General features: G+C 42.4%; 1 protein-coding gene and 1 non-coding gene across 2 annotated transcripts in view; both read right to left on the reverse strand.

Moving 5' to 3' along the window:
- Nucleotides 1-23,862, reverse strand: part of LOC136833926 (endoplasmic reticulum transmembrane helix translocase) — a 250,579-nt gene that overhangs the window by 189,925 nt on the left and 36,792 nt on the right. The window contains exons 3-4 of the mRNA XM_067096210.1: nt 9,879-10,075; nt 8,912-8,984 (exon numbers count right to left, since the gene is read on the reverse strand). Coding sequence (XP_066952311.1) covers nt 8,912-8,984; nt 9,879-10,075 — 270 coding nt within the window. The remainder of the gene's footprint in view (nt 1-8,911; nt 8,985-9,878; nt 10,076-23,862) is intronic.
- Nucleotides 7,975-8,080, reverse strand: LOC136838399 (U6 spliceosomal RNA). Its single transcript, XR_010852979.1, has one exon. It is a non-coding gene; the product is annotated as a U6 spliceosomal RNA (small nuclear RNA).

Genomic DNA, 23,862 nt, shown 5'->3' on the forward strand with positions numbered 1-23,862 from the left:
TTACGTCGACAAAAATTCTGTCGGGTACCGAGTGGACGTAAAATACATCGACTACAAAAAGTTTTTTTAAATATTCGCGGAAAAATACTGATAGGCTTAGTTTGCGAAAAACTTTAAATCACGCGCCTTGAGGGATGCTGGGAGTTCATGGATCATGCTGTTGTTTTGTTTACAAGCGTGACCCAGCTGCACATGCGCGAATTTCTTTCCTCTCCCACTAGAAAGCATCAGTGACGCATCGTCAGAGAGCGATTTCTTGACACGTTCGCATTTTGCCAAACTTGTGCAAGTGTTAGCGTGCTTGTGACGCAATAGGACGTACGCAGAGATGTCCCAACATCATCAGGACTCTGAAAGGCACGTATTGCCTGTCGGTAGTGAGCGTGTGAGACCTGTTTTAGACTTGGATGCTGGAGAGGGACCCAGCACCCAAGTTGATCCATCTTATGAGTGCCATGTTGTACGGCCACGCGTGGCTGAAAGTGACCGTGGCCCCCGAGGGCTGTACCCTGTGCCTTTTATGATCCCTAGGAAACATCGGGGTGTCCTGAGGGATATTTGTAAACATTTGGGAGGCCTCCAACAAAAGGACATTGATGAATACTTGTTGGAGCTCGATCGAGAGCAGGTGGAAAGTCCTCATTTTGATGGCAGTTGGTCATCTAGTGACGAGGACATCACGCCCGATGTCAGTGATGACAAATATTTTCCCGCAATGTCTGTACGAGAGCCAGAGCATGAAAGTGAACTCGAGTTCAGTGGTTTCAGTGCTTATGAGGGAGAGTCTGAGGAGGAGGAGGCACCGATTGTGGCTGGTGGGGACGAGACAGAAAGTGATGGTGAAAGTGAGGGAGATGGGCCAGTGGAGGGGGAGTGCGAAGTCGCGCCCATGCACGTGCCTGTAGAAGGTCGCAACGTCGTGGCAGCCTAGGTGAAGGCCGTTCGTCCGAAAGTGATGAGGGGTGGTTGGAGGACCCCACCCCACCTAACATGCACCCATTCACGGCAATACCTGGACTGACCATCCCTGTGCCTCTGACTGCACTGGGGTTCATTCAGCTCTTCCTTACACAGGAATTGCTGGAATACCTTGTTGCAGAGACGGCAGATTACGCTCGGTACTGCCGTGAGGAACTGCAGATGACGTCGTATCAATGGCGGGGCTGCAACCTCATGGACATGGCGCATTTTTTGGGGCTCCACATTTTTTTTTTAATAATGCCTGCGGCCGACGTCAGGCAATATTGGAGGCGGAATTTTTTTTTAAGTATGCCCATTGTGCCCGGCATTATGACCCGTGAGTTTCCTGGCGTTGGACAGGTATTTCAACGCCTTCAACCAAAGGGCCATACCCCGGAATAACCCAGATCGCCTCACCTTAGTCCACCCAGTGTTGGAGTACATTCGTGAACAGCGCCAGTTTCTCGTGGTTCCTTCCAAGAACTTTTCTTTGGATGAGGGGATGATGCCATACAAAGGACGTCTAAGCATAAAAGTGTACAACACCAAGAAGCCAAAGAAATATGGTGTGAAGTTCTTTTTTATTACGGAATCCACCACCGGATACGTCGTTGACTACTCTGTGTATTCCAGGGTCTTCTCCACGCTGCATGACACTGTCTTCGGTCTTGTGGATCGTTTCCATAACCAGGGATACCACCTGTTTATGGATAATTATTATAACTCGGTATCCCTGGCCCAGGAAATGTATGAAGCAGATGTGCACGTCAGTGGTACCCTTCGGTTGGTGCGTGGGGCCCCGAATGTCCTCAAGAGGTTTGCTAGCCACCCACAACATCTGGCAAGAGGAGAGACAGAGTGGCAGCGGAAGGGAGATGTCTTCGTCATCTGTTGGAAGGGGGTCCAACTCGTGCCCATGATTACGACCAGTCATGAGCCTATCCAAGAAGAGGTCATTCAACGGAAGACGACACGTCGGCAGGCCCGAGTTACGTATGAGGAGTTTCGTGTCCAACGGCCTACTGTCATCGGGCACTACAATAGGCACATGGGAGGAGTTGATCTCTTAGATCAACTCATCCAGTATTATCCCTTCGCCAGGAGAACCAGGAGGTGGACACAGAAGCTCCTCAAATACCTCCTTCAGTTGGCCCTCCAGAATGCCTACATCCTCTACTGTGGGTACAATTCAGACACCTGGAGGTTGTCCCACATCCAGTTTCTCGAGGTGGCCGGGAATGCCCTCATAAACTTCAATCCTGAGGAGTGGCCTTCCAAAACTGGCCCCCTGCCCCCGAGCTCCAGATCTGCCCTGAGAGGATAGGGCAGATGTCACTAGGAGGGCCAACCTCGGTCGTCCTGCTCCTGCCAACGCCGCCCTTGATGATGCCGCCCCTACTGCCACCGCCCTTGCTGCCGCCGCCCCTGCTGTCCCTGTCCCTGCTGCCGCCCTCCCTGACATTCCAATGTCCCGTCGGGTAGTGGACCCTGTGTCGGCTGCAGGCAGGGGATCACACACTGGAGCCCCTAGAAGGGCGTAAGCAGAAACGGTGCCGGGTGTGCCATATGAATGGCAGAAGAAGAGACACCCAGTTCGTCTGTCGCACCTGCAAGGTAGCACTTTGTAGGATCAGGGAGTGTGACCACAAATACCACACTGAGGTTATATATTGGAGTGTGCCTACCTGAGGGACACTGGAGGGCGCAGCGGACTGCCGAAGGGCGGCCCATCTGCAGTAAGGGTGCGCGTCTCCCTCCTCCACCTGTACCTCATCATGTCTAGAGGAAAAAAATGCAAGACTCTTCAATGAAGGAGGGAGAAAACAAGAATAGAACGAAGAGTCAGGATTACGAGTGAGTATTCTGCATTGATTTTATATTTAATTTTATATGTATTACAAGTTTTTATATATCTGTATTTATTCGTGTTTTGTATATTATTCCGTTTCATGCAAAAATGTGTATATTATATATATATATGTGTATATATATATATATATATATATATATATATATATATATATATATATATATATATATATATATATATATATATATATATATATATATATATATATATTGGTTAGAATGGCAGAGGTGGGTGAATATTGTCTCCAAATACAAACACCTGAGTTCGAAATGGCGATTTGTATATATGGGAAGACGATATCCACTTATACCTCACTTGCTGGCCGTGGGTTAAAAATGCCCACTGTAGTCCTGAGTTCTTGTCTTCGCTGGTTCGAGCCCACGAGACTACTAACTTATTATCAACTAAAAAATTCCCCTTGGTAACATATATGAAAATATATTATTTCCGAGGTAGATTTAATTGGATATTAAAGGACGTTTGTAGCTTACTTATATATATATATATATATATATTATATATAATATATATATATATATATATATATATATATATATATATATATATATACATACATACATACATACATATATATATAATTTTTGGTAAGCAAAAATCTTACATTCTAGTGATATTCAATCATTTACCTTCATTTTGCAACAAACAGGAAATCTCTAGCACAATATTTTCATATAAATCACGATAAGTGCCAAAATTTCAACCTTTGGTCAACTATGACTCGACTGAAATGGTTGAAAAATGCAATTCTAAGCTAAAACTCTTACTTTCTAGTAATATTCAATCATTTACCTTCATTTTGCAACATACAGGAAGTCTCTAGCACAATATTTCAATTTATGTTGAATTTTTGAAAAAAAACTTTTTCCTTACGTCTGCGCGCGCTAACTCTGCTGAAAATCTCAGAAGTTCTTTAGTCACTTTGTCGTAATTTTTGCACCGTTTTCTATTAGGCATTAAATAAATTTTTATATATGAAAATGTGCACAATTTCATGTAGAATACAACGAAAAATAACTCATGGTTGTAGCTTTTATCAGTTTTGAAATATTTTCATATAAATCAAGATAAGTGCCAAAATTTCAACCTTCGGTCAAATTTGACTCAACTGAAATGGTTGAAAAATGCAATTGTAAGCTAAAACTCTTACATTCTAGTAATACTCAATCATTTACCTTCATTTTGCAACAAACGGGAAGTCTCTAGCACAATATTTCGATTTATGGTGAATTTTTGAAAAAACTTTTTCTTTACATCCGCGTGTGCTAACTCTGCTGGAAAGCTCATATATTCTTTAGTCACTTTGTCGTAATTTTTGCACCGTTTTCTATTAGGTGTTACATTAAGTTTTATATATGAAAATGTGCACAATTTCATGTAGAATACAACAAAAAATAACTCATGGTTTTAGCTTTTATCAGTTTTGAAATATTTTCATATAAATCAAGATAAGTGCCAAAATTTCAACCTTCAGTCAACTTTCAGAAATGGTCGAAAAATGCAATTTAAGCTAAAACTCTTACAGTCTAGTAATATTCAATCATTTACCTTTATTTTGCAACAAAATGGTAAAAATTCGATTTATGGTGAACTTTTGAAAAAACTTTTCCTTACGTCCGCACAAGCTAACAGTGAAAAATATTCAATTTTTCATTTACCATCATAAAGTTTTATATATGGAAATGTGCAATTTTTTGAATACAACAAAAAATAACTCATGGTTCTAGCTTTTATCAGTTTTAAATATCATATAAATCACGATAAGTGCCAAAATTTCAACCTTCAGTCAACTTTGACTTGAAATGGTAAAAAATGCAATTGTAAGCTAAAACTCTTACAGTAATATTCAATCATTTACCATCATTTTTGAAAAAAACTATTTCCTTACATCAGTGCGTGCTAACTCTGCTGAAAATCTCAGAAATTCTTTAGTCACTTTGCCTTAATTTTTGCACCGTTTTCTATTAGCCGTTACATAAAGTTTTATATATGAAAATGTGCACAATTTCATGTAGAATACAACAAAAAATAACTCATGGTTGTAGCTTTTATCAGTTTTGAAATATTTTCATATAAATCAAGATAAGTGCCAAAATTTCAACCTTCGGTCAACTTTGACTCGACCGAAATGGTAAAAAAATGCAATTGTAAGCTAAAACTCTTACAGTCTAGTAATACTCAATCATTTACCTTCATTTTGCAACAAACAGGAAGTCTCTAGCACAATATTTCAATTTATGGTGAACTTTTGAAAAAAACTTTTTCCTTACGTCCACGCGCGCTAACTGCTGAAAATCTCAGTTCTTTAGTCACTTTGTCATAATTTTTGCACCATTTTCTATTAGCCGTTACATAAAGTTTTATATATAAAATTGTGTGCAATTTCATGTAGAATACAACAAAAAATAATTCATGGTTGTAGCTTTTATCAGTTTTGAAATACTTTCATATAAATCACGGTAAGTGCCAAATTTCAACCTTCAGTCAACTTTGACTTGACCGAAATGGTCGAAAAATGCAATTGTAAGCTAAAACTCTTACATTCTAGTAATATTCAATCAATTACCTTCATTTTGCAACAAACGGGAAGTCTCTAGCACAATATTTCGATTCCTGGTGAATTTTTGAAAAAACTTTTTTACGTCCACGCATTACGAATTCATGCATCATTTTGCGATAATATTTTCTCTGTGTTGCTTTGATCGTTTTACAATTTGTTATATACCAAAATCATCACAATTTAATGTACAATACAGCGAAAAAAAATAACTCATTAGCTTTAACCGTTTTGCTCACAGCGCGACTTGTATACAATTATATATGAAATTTTTTTTTGTGGTCATATATTCCAATATTTATATTTGATGATTTTTTTTTTATTTCTGATGGTTGCATACTAAACTTCAGGCAATAACAAAAAAAAGGAGCCAAAAATGAACTCTTAATCTTAAAAACTAAGCATGCTGTGATTTAAAAAAAAAAAACTTTCTTTCCGCTTCGGCGCTAACTCTCAAACCCCGCCGGCATACGGGAGACACTTTTGTAAATAGACACTCGGCGTTTAAGGGTTAATCAGCTCAGTGGTCTGGTTAAACTAAGGTATACTTAACTTAAAATTTTCATTGGTGTATATTGCGTAATGTGGATTATATGTTCAACTGTATGTTGTCTATGGTGTTCTGGGGTACATGTATAACTTTTTGATAAATATTTTAAGTGTGTACAAATTCTCATTTTATTCATTGTCCAAGGAGGAGGTAATTTTGCTATTGAAGGTAATCGTATATTTATATTCAGTGATTCAAACAATCTTCTCGCTCTTCTCGGAAAAGGAGGTGGATGATTGTTTATATATACATTTCTTAATCCAAATAATTTTTTGGCTGGAGAATCATTTGTCTGAATTCTCAGAGCACTCTTCATTGTTACTAGCTCTCTATGGAGAGAAAGAGGCAGTTCAACACATTTAACTTGTAAGAAAGATAACTTTGTGATGATCTAAAGGCTCCTGAACATATTCTAAGGCCCTCATTATGAACTGGGTCTAACATTTCAGCATTGTGTCTGACCCCTAGCCATGTATTTCATTTCCATAATCAATGATAGACAGCACTGTTGCTTTATACAGAACAGTAAGGCTATGTCGATCAGCTCCCCAAGTAGTGTTTGATAGTTTATTAATTAGGTTTAATGCTCTCTTACATTTTGATTTTATGTATGTTATGTGGGTTTTCCAGTTCAAGTGAATATCAAATACTAATCCCAAAAATTTTGCCATTTGACCAATTGGTATACTATGGTTTCTGATTTTTAAATCTTTCTTCATGTTTTTTCCACTTTTTATTTTTATAAAACATGATTGCTTCAGTTTTATCTATGGAAAATTTAAAGCCTAAAGATGAGACCCATTCATCTATTTTTATTATGCACTTATTAATGATTCGTTAAGCATGTTTTATTCAAGATGCTGAATAATATACAGTATGGCAAAATCATCCATATATAGGTTACTTTTAATTCCAATAGGTAGATTTTTACTGATATCATTAATTGCTAAAGTAAACAGAGTGCCACTAAAGACACTTTCCTGTGGAACACCATTTTCAAGTGGAAATATTCTGGACAAAACATCTACAACTGCAATTTATCAAAAAGTTTTGGATAAACCTAGGTAAATGTCCACAGATGTGGTTCTGTAAAGTTGTTAATATAGTATACCTCCATGTAGTATCGTACGCCTTTTCAGCGTCAAAAAAGACAGCTATAGTAATTTGTTTTCATTCAAATCCTCTATGTATATGGTCTTCTAAGTTAGATTGAGAATCTAATGTAGATTTATTACATTGTGACCCAAACTGAGTGGGAGTCAAAATTTTATTCTCTCGAATGTGCCATGTTAGTTGAGCATTTACCATCTTCTCTAACAATCTGCATAAGCAGCTTGTTAAAGAAATTGGTCTGTGATTATTTACATTACAGGAATCCTTTCCAGGTTTGGGTATATGAATTATTATAGCTTTACACCATTCATTAGGAAATAAATTTTGAAGCAATAAATGATTATAAAACTGTAATAAGCAAGACTTTGCCAAAGGTGCTAAGTGGCAGATCATCTCAAAACAAACACTGTCACCCCTAGGAGCAGATTTATTGCTGTTTGAGAGAGCATATTCCAACAGGTTCATATGAGGGGGCAACTACCTGGGGGACTTCCCACCAGCCTCTACTGGACTTTCAGTATGACTCCTCTCAGGTTTAGGAGAGTATGACAGTGACTTAGGTCTAGGAGAACCAGCGGGCCGGATAATCACCTCTGCCACTGCACAACACTTCACTGTTACGAGGTTAATCTTCTGTTAGCCCAAATACAAGACTGGCAATGGCCGAGGAAGGAAGCGAGGGAGCCAGGCACAGGAGAAAGTGAATATAAAATAGGGTGGCTAGTAGCAGGAGAGAAAAAATGGATGTGAGAGCTGGCGCTGGGTGCTCTGGGCTGGTGCCAGGCTGTAGTTGGCGCCAGGCAAGCTGGGCTCCAGGAGAGCTAGTAACTCGGGAGCTGGTGGGCACTCCTGGGCGCTCATAATATGAACTGGTGCCAGGTGAGCTGGAAGCCAGGTTGGCGCTAAAAAATTATTTAACGCTTCAGGATTTGTGTGTCATCCTTGTGCTGGGACCATGCTAATCTTCCCTGTATTGTTCCAATTTTAGTATATGTACTGCCAAAGCAAGTACCAGAGCATGGTTCTCGGCTGTCGAGAATGTCTTCTCTTTCTAAAGCTCATCGCAACCAAAACATCAAGCACAATTTCTCTCCTACTACATTCCTGCCCTTAAACTTTTTCAGTTCTGCAAAGGAAAGTGTGATAAGTAGATGCTTAATCTTGATTGCAAATTCGCTACAGCAGGGAAAAAATTGATAAACTTGAATCAACTTAAAAATAACAAAAGAAAAAACTGATCCTGAAAGCTTTCAACTTGAAAGCTACTCGAAAAAGCAGAAATACTTCACCGATATCCAGTTATACAACCAGAAAATAGTGTACAAAGCTGCTGCAAGTACTCGATATTTACATCAAGCATGGCAGAAACAGAATGAGGTTGTCTGCTAAGTTGTTCCTAGTAATCCCGTTAGTGGGCAGGACTGGTCACCTATACTAAACAATCGAAGTGGTACCGTAGATTTTTCATCTAAGCTGCCGCGCTGGTTAGAAACTATAGTTATGTAATTACTTGGCAAGGTACTTATATAAAATACATATTTGGATAACTGTGACAATTATGTTCTTATATCTGTGAAAGTTGCATGAATACTGTCTCATGGAGCCCTAATAATGGGTGATTGTGAAAGAAAATTTAAATAATTCAGAGTATTTATACTACCAAGCTATTTGAACTGGTGACAGTTTGCAACCTATGAGTGTAATTTTTAAAATAAATTTAGCAGACAAGATTTCCTGTATCATTTACTTGTAATTTCCAGTTTAAAATTGAACACTTTGGCTAATGGGAACAGTAAATAGTAAAAATCTATATAAAGTTTGGTTATCCATTAGTTAACCTTACCTGGAATACAAAGAAAGGAGCAGTTGCTCTCTCCTTAAACAGTTCTACAAACTCTGGCACATCCATCTGAAGACTGGAAACAAAAAAGGTTTTTGAAAATTACTTGAAACACATTTGCACATGAAATCTCAGCAGTAATTATTTAATTATTACAAATTCTCAAAAAAGAAAAGTGAAAGAAACAGAAGTGTCTTAATTTCCAGTAAAACTGATGGTAGCTAATAACAGTATTGTAAACATGTTAAGAACAGTAAATGTAACAGTTAAGAGAAAATATAAAACAAAAACACCCTACTGAAAAGTTTAAAAACAGAATCATTAAACAAGTTTTGTGGGATCATCTTATCTGATAAGGTAACAAAACTTCAAGTTCTCAGATGCCTGAAGACACAGGTAATTCTCTTGCCATACAAAAAAGCTTAATAACTTTACACAACTGGCACCCCACACCTTAGTTGCGCATAGAGTCACAATTATAGTTTGCCCTTCTGGTATCATGTGGTGATAATTGTTCTCATCTTATTCTTTGAGTAAAAAGTTATCAATGTTTTTCTACATCCTCCCACTACACTGCTATCTGACATACACATCTAATTGGTTTTGATACCCAATCACTACCTTTTTCGAGTAATATTAGATTATCTGGAATCTTTTCCCTCTTCAGGTATCAAGGTATCAAGGGACTTTTTTTTTTTTTTTACAGATTTATAATGTAACAAGTGTTTTTCTACAAACTCATTACATAGTTGCAAGGGGTGGCATTCCTTATTGGCTTTGATATTAATTTGATCACTTCTTATAATATTAGAAAATAAATGAATGTAATATTAGAAAATAAATGAATGTAATTAATTCTTCTTCTGCTTTCATCCTTTCACCAATGGAACATGTAAACAAGAATGTTATATTCTTAAATGGTACACCAAAAAAAGAGAAAGAGAGAGCACAGACAGACTGACAGACTTACTCATTTTTGCCATATATTCTCTCTGCGCTTGCCAAATCTGAATCTTCTTGATAGCCCCGCCATTCCGCATATGTCCGTAGCTGGAGATCTATAGGAAAATGCAATCCTATAAACTGTTTCTTTTCTTCACCATCCCAAATGTATTTAGTTTTTTGGAATGTGAACCATATACTTTCTGCTTCATCCTGTTTACTAGTCTGTAAAAGAAAATATATAAGTGAAGTACAGGAAGCCCCTTTTTTCTGTGGTGCTGTATTTGAGAATGTGTGAGACTAGTTTCTAAACTAGTACTGTACAGTGAAGCCTGTAAATGAAGTATACATTTGTAAAATTAGTTATAATGACTATAATTACCCTTTAAACTTTGCTGAAATCACCAAATACTGTACAGGCAGTCCCTGGTTATCAGTGGGGGTTCAGTTCCAACAGCGTGGCGATAAGTGAAAATTGCCTATAACGAAATTCGGCAATTTTCAGTGCTGATAACTGGAGATCGGCACTCTGTTAGGTATATATCGGCACCAATACCCGATTATTGGCGCCGATAAGCGGAAATTGGCGATTTTTGGTGCCAAAAATTGCTGATTTTCGTTGCTAGACAAGTGCCTTAAAACTGGATTGCCGATAACCGAGCCGCTGATAACTGGGGACTGCCTGTATTTCCATAAGAAGCAAGTTAATTAATATTTCAAGTTATGCTGCATATCAATACAAAAACAAAAGTAAAGCATTGCAAACACCCTTCCGCATCACATGTTCGGTACAAAAACAGTAAAAAATAGCAAGCAGATTATTACACTTTACAAATAAAAAGTTAGGATAGTAATGAATCCTATACAAATTAAAAATGAGAGAGAGGGGGGGATTCAATGCTCCTGTTCCACATCGAATAATCTGTCTTTCCATATTCTATTAAAATAATACTTATCATTCTCAGGGGCAGAGAGTATGACACTTCTTTACTTAGTGCGAAAATCTTGTCTTTGCTCTTACCGAAATGTGTGTGTGTATCCTGGGGAACCTTATCACCTGTTAGCAAATAATTAAGCTAGAGCACTGCTTAAATCCAACAACTCTGTGATATACTGAGCACTGACTTTTAAAATTGGTAGAGGACTTGGGGTGAATTTGCCTGTCACTTTCCTAAGTTTCAGCCATGCTACAGATGGTGGTGTTCTCCTCAGAGAGACTACTTTCTGCCAAAGCCTGCTGAGAAAAGAAAGAGCGTACACAGGCAGTCATGTTTTCTCAAAACAAAGTCTACCCACAGGTTAGCATTTTGATGAGAGTTAGTGTCAATAATGTCTTTCCTTCTAACACCAACAGCCTCTGGAACTTCACCCTCTTATCCTCAGATGAGACACCGGTAATAGCAAAGTCAACAAGGTGTGTTCCTTGAACAAGGCTATGACTCTTGACTCATGGCTGAGAATGGGAGTAGTCTTTTGTTCTCAGACATGTAGAATCTTCTCTTGTGCCAATGGCCTGGGAAAGGGCTTGCACAACCTGCTCGATATCAGGATGCAGTCTGACCTGAGTATCAGGCTATTCAACTGGTTCAAAAACCCACATGCATGCCGAGACAATGACAGTCTGAATGATACTTGTCTCCACAGTGCACCCAAAAATGTTCCTAATCAACAAGATTGGTTTCAGCAATGGTACCAGGGTGGCCTACACCAGATCACTGCACTCATGAATAAGGTCAATGATCTCATGAAAGTACTATTTGAACTTAGCAAGGAAAGGTTCTGAAGGAGGAGGATCCTCAAATTCTAACAGATCCCCTAAGGCATGAATTGGGTCAGGAGAGGATAACACACTAACCTGCCCTCACCTGCCCTCATGAACACTAACTGGACTGCAGACATGAACAATGAGACCTAGCAACCAACCTCTGAACCATGAGCCAAGGATGACTTGATAACAGAACAAGCACACATCCAAACTAGTGGAGACTACTGGCAAACGCTTGTATGCACTATCAAGCATGCACACATCAAGGTTTCTGGATAAACAATAAACTGCCTGAGGGCCTGTATAATCACACACATATAGGATCATCATGATACCCAGCAGTTTCATACATCAGCAACTTTCATATACCAACAACCACTTCAGTATGAACCCCTTGTTTGCATCACTTTCTTTTATGAGGGAGTGTTTCACACCAACTACAAAGAGGACGAGTGCGCCCTTCATAAAATCTTAGAAGGGAATGTCAGCCTACAGACTTGGAGAAAGGTGAAAATGTATTTTTATAATAAAATGAGGTTTTGTACATACTTACCTGGTAATTATATATATAGCTGTAGTCTCTGACGTCACGGCAGAAAATCGCGGCAGCGCTAATGAATGGTCATGTTACACCCCTTCCCACCGCCCTCTACAGGTGAGTGAGAGGAACCATAACCCAAACTCTTCATATGTTTATGCCATACCTGCCCATGAGAGGGGAGGAGGGTGGGCTTTGATTATATAATTACCAGGTAAGTATGTACAAAACCTCATTTTATTACAAAAATACATTTTTGTACATATAACTTACCCGGTAATTACAGTATATATATAGCTGATTGGCACCTTGATGGAGGTGGGCCATGGCAGCTAATATGAAAAAGTCTAGACAATTGTGAAAATAAAAACACAATAATGGTTCCTTACCTGTTGAGGTAGCTGATTTGATGGATACTGCCTCTTAATCTGCTATCCTCAACTTGCACCAACTAGGTATATAGACCTGAGGTTAAGTGCTGAGGGCTACATGCCAGTCGAGGGCTCACCATGGACTATGCATGATAACCAACCAAATAAATGCCCCTGCCCAGGGCAGTACACGTAAAAACACATAGAACAAATCAACGAAAAAAAAAAGAAGAGGGGTGTCACCAATAACCTGTACCTTAAAAATATTACCCAATATGTAAGACTGTTGGGTACTCCTAGTCACAATGTACCCCCAGACATCCCAGAAAACAACAACGCTAACCTTAAGCAAGAGAAAGCATCACAAGGAAGGATCGACTTCCTTTATTCCCTTACCCAACACAGTGCCAGTCACCACAAACGGTCCCAACGTACTGCATCCATCATATATTGTCTCAATCTCTCTCAAATAATGAGATCGCGAACACTGACCTACATTTCCAAAATGTAGCTTGAATAATTGAATCTAAGGAAAGATTCCTCCTATATGCCAAAGAGGTTGAGACCACTCTCACCTCATGTGCTTTAACTTTAGAAATTTGAAGCTGCACATCTTCTACCTGGTTATGAGCTTCTACAATCAGGTCTCTCATAAAGAAGGAAAGAGCATTCTTCGAAAGAGGCCTACTTGGATCCCTCACAGAACACCAAAGATTAGGAGAGGGACCTCTCACTGCTTGAGTCCTTTCGATATATACTTTTAATGCTCTTACTGGGCATAAAAGTCTTTCTTCTTCATCTGGTCCCACCAAATCCGAGAGACCAGGGATCGAAAAGGATCTCGGCCAAGGCTTAGACGGTGTCTCATTCTTTGCCAAAAAACTCAACAATGAAGAACAGACTGCCTTACCCCTAGAAAACCCAATTCTCTTATCTAGGGCGTGCAACTCACTGACTCTCCTTGCTGTAGCCAAAGCTACCAAGAAGATTGTCTTCCTCGTAAGGTCTCTGAAAGAGCAAGACGATAATGGCTCAAACTTACTGCCCACAAGCCATTTCAAGACCACATCTAAATTCCAGGAAACCAATCTCTCTCTGGAATTCTTGGATGCTTCAAATGATCTGATAAGATCTGACAGGTCCTTATCATTTGAAATATCCAGGCCCTTATGCCTAAAGACTGTCGAAAAGCATTGCTCTGTAGCCCTTGATCGAAGACGAAGACAGCTTCCTATCCACACTCAGATACAGGAGGAAGTCTGCGATCTCTTCTAAAGTGGTCTTAGAAGATGATGTGCCAGTCTTCCTACACCACTCTCTGAAGACTGACCACTTAGCTTGATAAACTGCTGTGGAGGACTGTCTGCGAGCTCAGCGATGGCTCTAGAGACCTTCCTCGAAAAACCTCTAGCTCTGAGGCAACGTTTGACAGTCTGAACGAGTTAGCTGAAGAGTGGATAGACCTCCGTGAAATCTTCGGAAGTGAGCTGCTGAGTAGATCTACTCGGTGGTAAAAGCCTCAGGAAGTCTACGAGAAGACTTATCAAGTCCGGGAACCATTCCCTTGCTGGCCAAAACGGAGCAACCAGTGTCATTCGCATGCGCCCTTGTGGGACAACATTTTTGTTAGAACTGCTCTCAACATCTTGAACGGAGGAAAGGCGTAAAGGTCCAGACCTGACCAGTCCATCAGCATTGCATCCACGAAGACTGCCCCTCGTCCGGCACTGGAGAGCAATAAAGAGGCAGTTGAGTTGTCTTCTTGGTGGCAAACAGATCTATGAGAGGATGACCCCATAGATTCCACAGTTGGAGGCAAACTTCTTGATTTAAGATCCACTCTGTTGAGAGTACTTGAAAGCTCCTGCTTAGCTCGTCTGCCCTCACATTGAGCTTCCTGGAATGAACCTTGTCATCAACGCCGTTTGGTTCTTTTTCGCCCATAACAGAAGATCTCTCGCTACCAGGTATAGCAAGAACGCAGTGGGTCCCTCCTTGCTTTTTTATGTATGCGAGAGCTGTTGTATTGTCTGATTGGACAATCACTGCCTGGTTCCTTACCACCTTCGAAAATTCTAAAAGGGCTAAATGAATGGCCTTTAATTCCTTCAGATTGATGTGCCACCGGTTGTTCTCCCTTCCATCGGCCTGCTGTTTCCAACTTGCCTAACGTGGCTCCCCATCCTAGATCTGAAGCGTCTGCACACAAGATGAGGTTGGGGTTCTTTGGGAACAGTGAAATTCCTTCCTGAAGTTTCTCTGGAGAGTTCCACCAACTGAGGTCTGCCTTTATCTCCTCTGAGATTTGAAAAACAAACGAGTCCGGGCTGCTCTTCCTGTCCCAGACTTCTCTTAAAAAGAACTGAAGGGGCCTTAGATGTAGTCTCCCCAAACTCACAAACGGTTCTATGGAAGACAACTTCCCCAGAAGGCTCATCCACTCGTTGGCCGAGCACTGGGTCTTCTTCAGAAAATCTCGCACTTTCAACAGGCATGACTCTACCCTCTCCACCGACAGAGAAGCCTGAAAAACTACTGAGTTCATCTGAACTCCCAAATAGACTAATTCTTGAGATGGCACCAGATGTGACTTCTGCCAATTTACCAGTAGTCCCAGTTCTTCGGTTAGATGAAGTCTTTACCAAATCCTTCACACACCTTTCCTTCGTCTTCGCACGCAGGAGCCAACCGTCTAAATAAAAAACTGTTCTGATCCCCAACAGATGTAGCCACTTCGCCACTGATGACAAAACTCTGGTGAATACCTGGGGGGCCGTCGAGAGGCCGAAGCACATTGCCCTGAACTGAAACACTTCGCCTTTGAACACAAAGCGAAGGAACTTCCTCGAAGCAGGATGGATCAGGATGTGGAAATACGCATCCTGGAGGTCGATGGATACCATCCACTCTCCTGGAAGAAGGGATGACAGCATTGATTGAGTGGTTTCCATCACAAACTTTGTCTTCTTGACAAACAGGTTCAAAGCGCTCACATCTAGAACTGGCCTCCAGCCTCCTGACGCCTTTGGTACTACAAAGAGACGATTGTAAAATCCTGGGGAGAGAGGGGGGAGAACTTTCTCTATTGCTTCTTTCTCTAGCAAAGCTGACACCTCTTTCTCTAGAGCACAACATTTCTCTGAGTCTAGAGAATAAACCATTAAGACCACTGGATCCCTGGACAAAGGAGGGTCCCTCAAGAATGGAACTGAATAGCCTTCCTTAAAAACCGAGACTGTCCAAGGTTCTGCTCCCCTTTCTTCCCAGACTGTCCAGAAAGCTGACAGTCTGGCTCCTACTGGTGAATGAAGGAGGCGCTCTCACTTCTTGTCGGAGGGTTTGATCGCTTTAGGTACAAAACGACCTCTCCTCTCGATCTGGGAAACGATTTAGCAGGGCTCTTCCACGAAAGGGCCGACTTTGAGATTTTTCCGTCGGCGTTGTCGGGCGAGCAACTGTTGAAGGCAACGGTTTAGGCTTCTTGATGGACTGTGCCAGCAAGTCTTGAGTTGCCTTCTGTTGAAGAGTGGAAGCGATCTCAGATACTATTTCCTCGGGAAAAGATGTTTCCTATCTAAAGGAGCGAACAACAAAGCTGACTTCTGGGACTGAGAGACTCCTTTAGTGGTGAAAGAACACCATAGTTCACGTTTCTTGAGAATTCCCCCATCGTAATCACAGAAGAGAGTTCCATAGTCGCATCTCTAATGCTCCTGTCGATGCAAGCTAACACGCCGGACAGGAAGTTTAACTGATCGTCCTGAAGGGCGCAAGCTTTTAGTTTCCTCCCAAGAACTCCAACCGACCAATCGAGGAAACTTATAACTTCCAAAATCTTAAAGCATTCTTGCAGAGGTGATCAAATTCGATGTGGAAAAGAATACTTTGGCTGAATTAAGAGCCGACCTCCTGGCCGAATCTACCAAACTAGAGAAATCTCCTTGGGAGGAGGCAGCTACTCCCAACGAGAAAGATTCTCCAGTCTCGTACCAACCACCACGACGAGAGACGACAATTTCGAAGGGGGAAAACAAAACACAGTCTTCCCTTGTTCCCTCTTCTCTGCAAGCCACTCCTCCATTTTCTTCAATCCTTTCTTGGCCAAAATAGAAAGAACTAATTTGGTAGCCAGCGAAGTGTCTGTCCTATTATCACGAGCATATTGAGATTCGGAGAAGCTGGAGATACTGGTGAAAAGGAACGGAAAATTCTCCAGAAAATACTGAAGCAGTTGCTTATAGCTCGATAAAGGCTTCTCTTTCTCTGGTTGTACCTCCGCCTCCGATTCAAGCAACATCACCACCAGAAATCGGAGAAAGAGCCAAGGATCTAGATGGAGGAAGATTCGTCTTCGAGGAGAATGCAGCACAGGATCGCTCGTAGGAAGCCGCACATTCGATGAAGGAGCATCCTTTGAAATCGAAGCAACTTGCAGTTCGTTCAAGGAAGGATCACTTTTTTTCCATAAAGCCGAGAATACTATCAAGCTTCCTATTCATTTCCGCCAAAAACAAATCTTGAGGCAAGGCGGAAGAAGGAGAATGCGGAACTGAACGAGGCACGGTGACCGCAGGAGTTGGAGCTTGACGAGAGTCACCAGGAGAAACAATTTGGCGCTTGGCGCCAGGAGGATCATAGCGTGGCGTATGGCGCGATGAGCCAGGCGAAACGAAGGATGGCGCATGGCGCTAGATGCAGCAATCACGCCAGAAGCAGCAACAACAGGCGAAGACAACACCACTCTCTTTTTACGCAAGCGTCTCCGCGCTTCCAACACATGCCTCTCGTCTCCCGAATCGACGGAATGCGAAAAACATTCGGGCTCCTCCCAAAAACTACACGAAGGAGGTTGATCTTGAAGCGCCACTCTTTTCTTGGGAACTGCCAAAGGAGATGCCAACCTAGACCTCTTGAATGGTCTCCAGACATCTTACTGGCGCCAACCTCTCTTAGGCGAATCCTCACTCGACATACTTGAAGACATACACCTCCTTGATGTGCCTTTTCTATGGCTAACATCTGCATCCTGGGAAGCGACAACAGGACTGCTTGAGGGGCCAACTGCTCGGGGGCAGGTCCCCTCACCTCCCTTGGGCTTTCGACTTGCCTCCTCCCTGGTGCTGGGGAGTTTGACAGAGGTCCAGGCCTAGGAGAATGAGTGGGCCAAACAGCCAGCTCCTCCACTGCACTATCACAAGACATTGCACTTCTTACTACCAAAGACTTACTCATCAGCTCCATGGCAGCAAGCATCACACTAAAACGCGCATCCATCTGCGTTTTAAGACTGGCCACGGTATCGGGTTCGGGAATAACGGGGTCTGGGATAGGAGATTTGTTAGAAGGAATATCAGGGTTAGTAACCGAAAGATAAATTCTGACTATCACGGGAGGATAAAGAGGTAGTCCTAGCTGAAGCTTTTCTAGCTCTCTCTTTTTGAAGCCTTCTCAGATAAGCATTTAAAATCTTCCATTCTTCCCCTGACAAATCCTTACATTCTTCACAGGTTAACGATACCAACATACCTGTCCTCTACACCCGAACACACAGAATGAGGGTCAATGGTAATTTTCACTAATCTAGTTTTGCAGCCCTTGCTACAAAACCTATACACCAAGGACCAGTGTCCGACATGATGCTAAATAAGGAAGGCGGGATGAAAAAGCTAAGCACAAACAATGTCTGCCAAAGATTCAAATCAAACAATTGTACATCACCAACAATGTCCAACGAAAGAATCAGCGATAATTCTCTGCTAAGCTGCACCGGTCTTACCGGTACCACACGGCAGAAACATATGAAGAGTTTGGGTTATGGTTCCTCTCACTCACCTGTAGAGGGCGGTGGGAAGGGGTGTCACGTGACCATTCATTAGAGCTGCCGCGATTTTCAATTTTCTGCCGTGGACGTCAGAGACTACAGCTATATATAATTACCAGGTACAAAAAATGACATTTTATGATAAAATGATGTTTCATTATACTTACCAAAACACTGTAAAAGCTTTTATCTCTATAAAAGTAAAAAGACTAGTAGTCTGATTATGAAGAACAACTCAGCCCCCTCAGTGTAGGACCCTCTGAAGAGAACCAATGTGGCCTACAAGTACAAATGCCCAGTCTGAGAATGCCTCAGCAAATACATCAGTAAGACCATGATGAGATTTTCCAAGATGATCTTGTTATCACACTAAGAATGACCATAATATCAAAATAACATGAATGGATACAATTCCCAATATTGGAATGATTGATAATACAACAGACTATCTCCTGGAGGCTCTAAACATTGGAAAGGAAAGGACTAGCCTTAACACCACACAGGAAACTTTCCCCCTCCTGGCGATGGCACATAGAATGCTGCCCACTGGTACCCTTGAACAGAGCGAGCAGACGGATCAGGAGATGCCTCTAACTGCTGTGACCTCCTAGTACCACCCACCCTGTCTCCAACATCCACACATGGAGATAGGTGCAACCATCAAAGTCTGGGAGAAGACTTCACTCAGGGGGATTAATGGCACTAATCCTCTAACAGCCAATCAAAATTCAGCTTCCCTCCTGCCCACGACCTGGGACCCTATATATGTATACTGTACTAACTGATGAGCCTATTCTAACCAGAACGAACCCACCCCGTCTTGAGAATAGGCCAATGATATGGATTGAAATGTTGATGCCTTTAGAAAACCTCTATGAATGTTCTCTGCCACTTAAAAACAATGCTACCACTCAAGGATGATTTTGAGGTTTTAGTTACTGAATGCAAGCAAGGATATACAACACCATATTTAACTTCAAACCCAGGGGTACCAAAATAAAACAACTATAGGCAGTCCCTGGTTTATGACGGTCTCGACCTATGCCGTTCTGCCCTTGCTATTCAGAAACATTCATAAAAAATCTGGTTCCGACATAACACCGAAAACCTGATGTTACCGTGGCTCCGACATACTATAAACCTGAAAACCCGACATTACCGTGGTTCAGACATGACCCTGACATTAAACATGATATTTTTATGATAAAATAAAGTTTTGTACATACTTACCCGGCAGATATATACTTAGCTATAGTCTCCGACGTTCCCGACAGAAATTCAAATTTCGCGGCACACGTGACAGGTAGGTCAGGTGATCTACCATACCCGCCACTGGGTGGCGGAATAGAACCATTCCTGTTTTCATATCAGATTTTCTCTTCCACCTGTCTCCTGAGGGGAGGCTGGGAGGGCCATTAATCGTATATATCTGTTGGTAAGTATGTACAAAACTTTATTTTATCATAAAAATATCATTTTGTACATGCAACTTACCCGTCAGATATATACTTAGCTGATTGGCACCCTTGGAGGAGGGCAAGAGACAGCTAATAACTAAAAACGGGAAACAACATATGTTGTAGGATAAACAAAAACCATGGTTCTTACCTGATTGGGCAGAAGACTTCATGGATACTGTCTATGAGTCTGCATGCCTCAAGAGCTTCAGAGAGGAAGTGACCTAAGACTGACAGCCCTTCTGGATCATATCAATGGGGAAAAACCCACTTACATGACAGAGCCTGTTATGGATCGTGTCAATGGGGATTAACCCACTTACAAGACAGAGCCCTCTACCTGAATCATATCAATGGGGGCTATCCCTCTTACATGACAGAGCTAGGTAATAAAAACTACAAGGAGCTAACAACCAAACCCGACCACCTGACCAAGCCTAACCTTGTTAGTGATACGAGATGAAAGAGAGAGACCCTCAACACTCTCTTCCAGCCGACCATAAAAAACACAACAAATCATTAAAAGTAACAACCAAAAAACTAGACTAAAAAGGATTAGCTTCAGCTCCTTGACCCAGCACCGAATCCGCGGATACGTAAGCTCCTAGAGAGAAGCACTTCTCATATGTAACACGAACATCTCTCAAATAATGAGAAGCAAACACTGAGTTACATCTCCAGTACGTAGAGTCCACAATAGACTGGAGGGACCAAGACTTGTGGAAAGCCAGAGAAGTAGCTATGGCTCTCACCTCATGAGCATTCACTCTTAGGAGTTGTAAATGTTCGTCTTTGCATGAAAGATGAGCCTCCTTGATAACATCCTTAATGAAGAAAGCCTGGGCATTCTTAGAAATTGCTCTTGAAGGATCCTTGACAGTGCACCAAAGACTTTCAGTGTTGCCTCCGAGCTGTTTCTTTCTCTCCAGATAATATCTAAGGCTTCTTACTGGACAGAGTGTGTGTTCTAGCTCCTGTCCTGAAATATCGGAGAGTCCCTTGACCTCAAAACTCCTAGGCCAAGGTTTTGAAGGGTTCTCGTTCTTTGCTAAGAAGAGAGGCTGAAAGGAGCAGATGCAGAGTCCTTCTTAAAGCCTACAGAACCTTCCAAAGCCTGTAATTCGCCTCAATCTTTTGGCAGAAGCAAGAGCAAAAAGAAACAACGATTTCCTGGTTAAATCCCTGAAAGAGGCAGATCGAGGAGGCTCAAACTTATCAGACATTAAGAATTTTAAGACCACGTCCAAATTCCAGCTGGGAGGTTTAGGGGACTTGTTTTTAGAAGTTTCAAAAGACCTTATAAGGTCGTGAAGGTCTTTATTATCGGAGATGTTAAGACCTCTGTGTCTAAAAACTGAGGACAGCATGCTCCTATATCCCTTGATGGTGGAAACCGCCAGGTTACACTGCTCCCCTTAGATAAAGAAGGAAATCAGCTATCTCCATTACAGAGGTACTGGAAGAGGACACTTTTTTAGTTCGACACCATCTCTAAAGATTTCCCACTTCGACTGGTAGAGGCGCAAGGTAGAAGATCTTCTGGCTCTGGCAATAGTGTGAAAATCCCTTCGCTCTAACCAGTCCTTTGACAGTCTGAAGGCAGTTAGGTTTAGAGCGGGAAGGTTCTTGTGATATCTGTCTAAGTGGGGCTGTTTGAGAAGATCGCTCCTGAGAGGGGAGCGACTTGGGAAAGTCTATCATCCATTCCAGTACCTCTGTGAACCAGTCCCGGGATGGCCAAAAGGGAGCAATCAGGGTGAGCTTGGTGCCCTTTGAAGAAACGAACTTTCTTATCACCTCCCCTAGAATCTTGAATGGGGGAAAAGCATAGCCGTCTAGACTGTCCCAATCTAGGAGAAGGCCGTCTATTGCTACTGCTCTGGGGTCCGAGATTGGGGAGCAGTAGTTCTCCAACCTCTTGTTCCAATGGGTGGCGAAGAGGTCATGAGGTCTCCCCACAGGAACCACAGCCTTTTGCAAACCTCTTGATGAAGAGACCATTCCGTGGGAAGAACCTGGTCTTTCCTGCTGAGCAGATCCACTCTCACATTCCTTTCTCCTGAACAAATCTGGTGAGGAGAACGATGTTTCTCTCCCCGCCCACAACAGAAGGCTCCTTGCTGCGACGTACAGGAGAAGGAATGAGTCCCTCCTTGCTTCCTGATATAAGCCAGGGCTGTGGTGTTGTCTGAATTGACAAGAACTACTGACCCCTTGACCAGAAGTTCGAATCGGACAAGAGCTAGATGAATGGCTACTAGCTCCTTCATGTTGATGTGCCAGGACCTCTGATCCGTGTCCCAGGTGCCTGACACTTCTTCCGAGCCTAGTGTCGCTCCCTCAACCTGACTCCGACAAGCGTCTGAGAACAACACTAGGCGAGGGTTCGGCGGTTGAAGAGGAATTCCTAGACCCAGCTTCTGGGGTCTAACCACCAACGGAGATGTTCCTTTACTTGACATGAGATCTGAAAGGAGTCCGACAACTCTTGGGACTTCCGATCCCAAGATTCTTTCAGGAAGAACTGTAGAGGTCTGAGGTGAAGCCTTCCTAGAGAAACGAACTGTTCCAGCGAGGAAATGGTCCCCAGCAGACTCATCCATTCCCTCGCCGAACATCTGTCTTTCTCTAGAAAGTCTGTCACCTTTTGAAGGCAGCGTTCCCTTCTTTCCAGGGAGGGAAACGCTCGAAAACCCCGAGAATCCATCCGAATCCCCAGGTAGACAATTTCCTGCTGAGGAATCATCTGAGACTTCTCGAGGTTCACAAGAAGTCCTAGAGACTGGACCAGGTTTAAAGTACGAGAAAGGTCCTCCAGACAACGGTTCTTCGAATTGGACCGAATTAGCCAGTCGTCGAGATACAAGGAAATCCTCACCCCCTCCAAATGCAACCAGTGAGCTACATTCCTGAGAATGGTCGTGAACACTTGGGGAGCTGTGGAAAGTCCAAGCACAGAGCCCTGAACTGAAAAGTTCTGCCGCCTACCATGAACCTTAGGAACTTCCTGGAGGAGGGATGGATGGGAACGTGGAAGTAAGCATCCTGAAGGTCCAGGGACACCATCCAATCTCCTTGACGAAGAGACGACAGAACTGAAGACGTCGTCTCCATAGAGAACTTTTTCTTTATGACGAACGAGTTCAGGGAGCTCACGTCCAAGACCGGTCTCCACCCTCCCGAAGATTTTGGCACAAGAAAAAGCCGGTTGTAAAATCCCGGGGAGTGAAGATCTTGTACCGGTTCTATGGCAGCCTTTTCTAGCATTTGTTCGACGGCTAGCAGAAGGGCTTGCCTCCGCACAGGATCCTTGTATCTCGCCGATAACTCCCTCGGAGTTGTTGTCAAGGGAGGTTTCGAAATGAAGGGAATGAGGTACCCCTTCCTCAAGATAGAGAGGGACCATTCGTCCGCCCCCTTCTGTGCCCAGGCTTCGGCGAACTTTAGAAGTCTGGCACCTACTGGAGTCTGGAGGACTTGCTTCTCACTTGGACTTCCTGGAAGGGAGTCCTGAAGGTCTAGATCTTCTTTCAGGCCTACGCCTCCTGATAGACCTGGATCCTCGAAAGGGCTCCTGAAAGGGGGTCTTCTCCTTCTTAGCAAGTGGAGCAGTAGGTCTCATCCTCTTAGACGACTGAGCCAGCAGATCCTGAGAAGCTTTCTCAGACAAAGAACGAGAGACCTCCTTCACAGTCTCTTGTGGGAAAAGATGGCTAGACAAAGGAGCGTACAAGAGGGAAGACCTCTGGAGAGGAGAGACCGATTTGGAGAGGAAAGCACTGAAGACTAACCTCTTCTTAAGCAGGCCAGTGCCGAACAGGGAAGCGATCTCCATAGAGCCGTCCTTAACAGCCTTGTCCAAGCAAGACAACACACTGCTGAGGTCCTCCATACTGACTGAAGTCCTCTTCAAGACTCCTCTTAGCTAAGGCCCCTAGAGACCAGTCCATAAAGTTAAAAACTTCCAGCACGTGGAAAAGGCCCTTGAGGAAATGGTCCAATTCACAAAGTCCCCAAGAAGCCTTGGCCGAATTAAGGGAGAATTAAGGGAGAGTCTTCT

Source organism: Macrobrachium rosenbergii, chromosome 4 (genome assembly GCF_040412425.1).
Source record: "Macrobrachium rosenbergii isolate ZJJX-2024 chromosome 4, ASM4041242v1, whole genome shotgun sequence".
NCBI lineage: Eukaryota > Metazoa > Arthropoda > Malacostraca > Decapoda > Palaemonidae > Macrobrachium > Macrobrachium rosenbergii.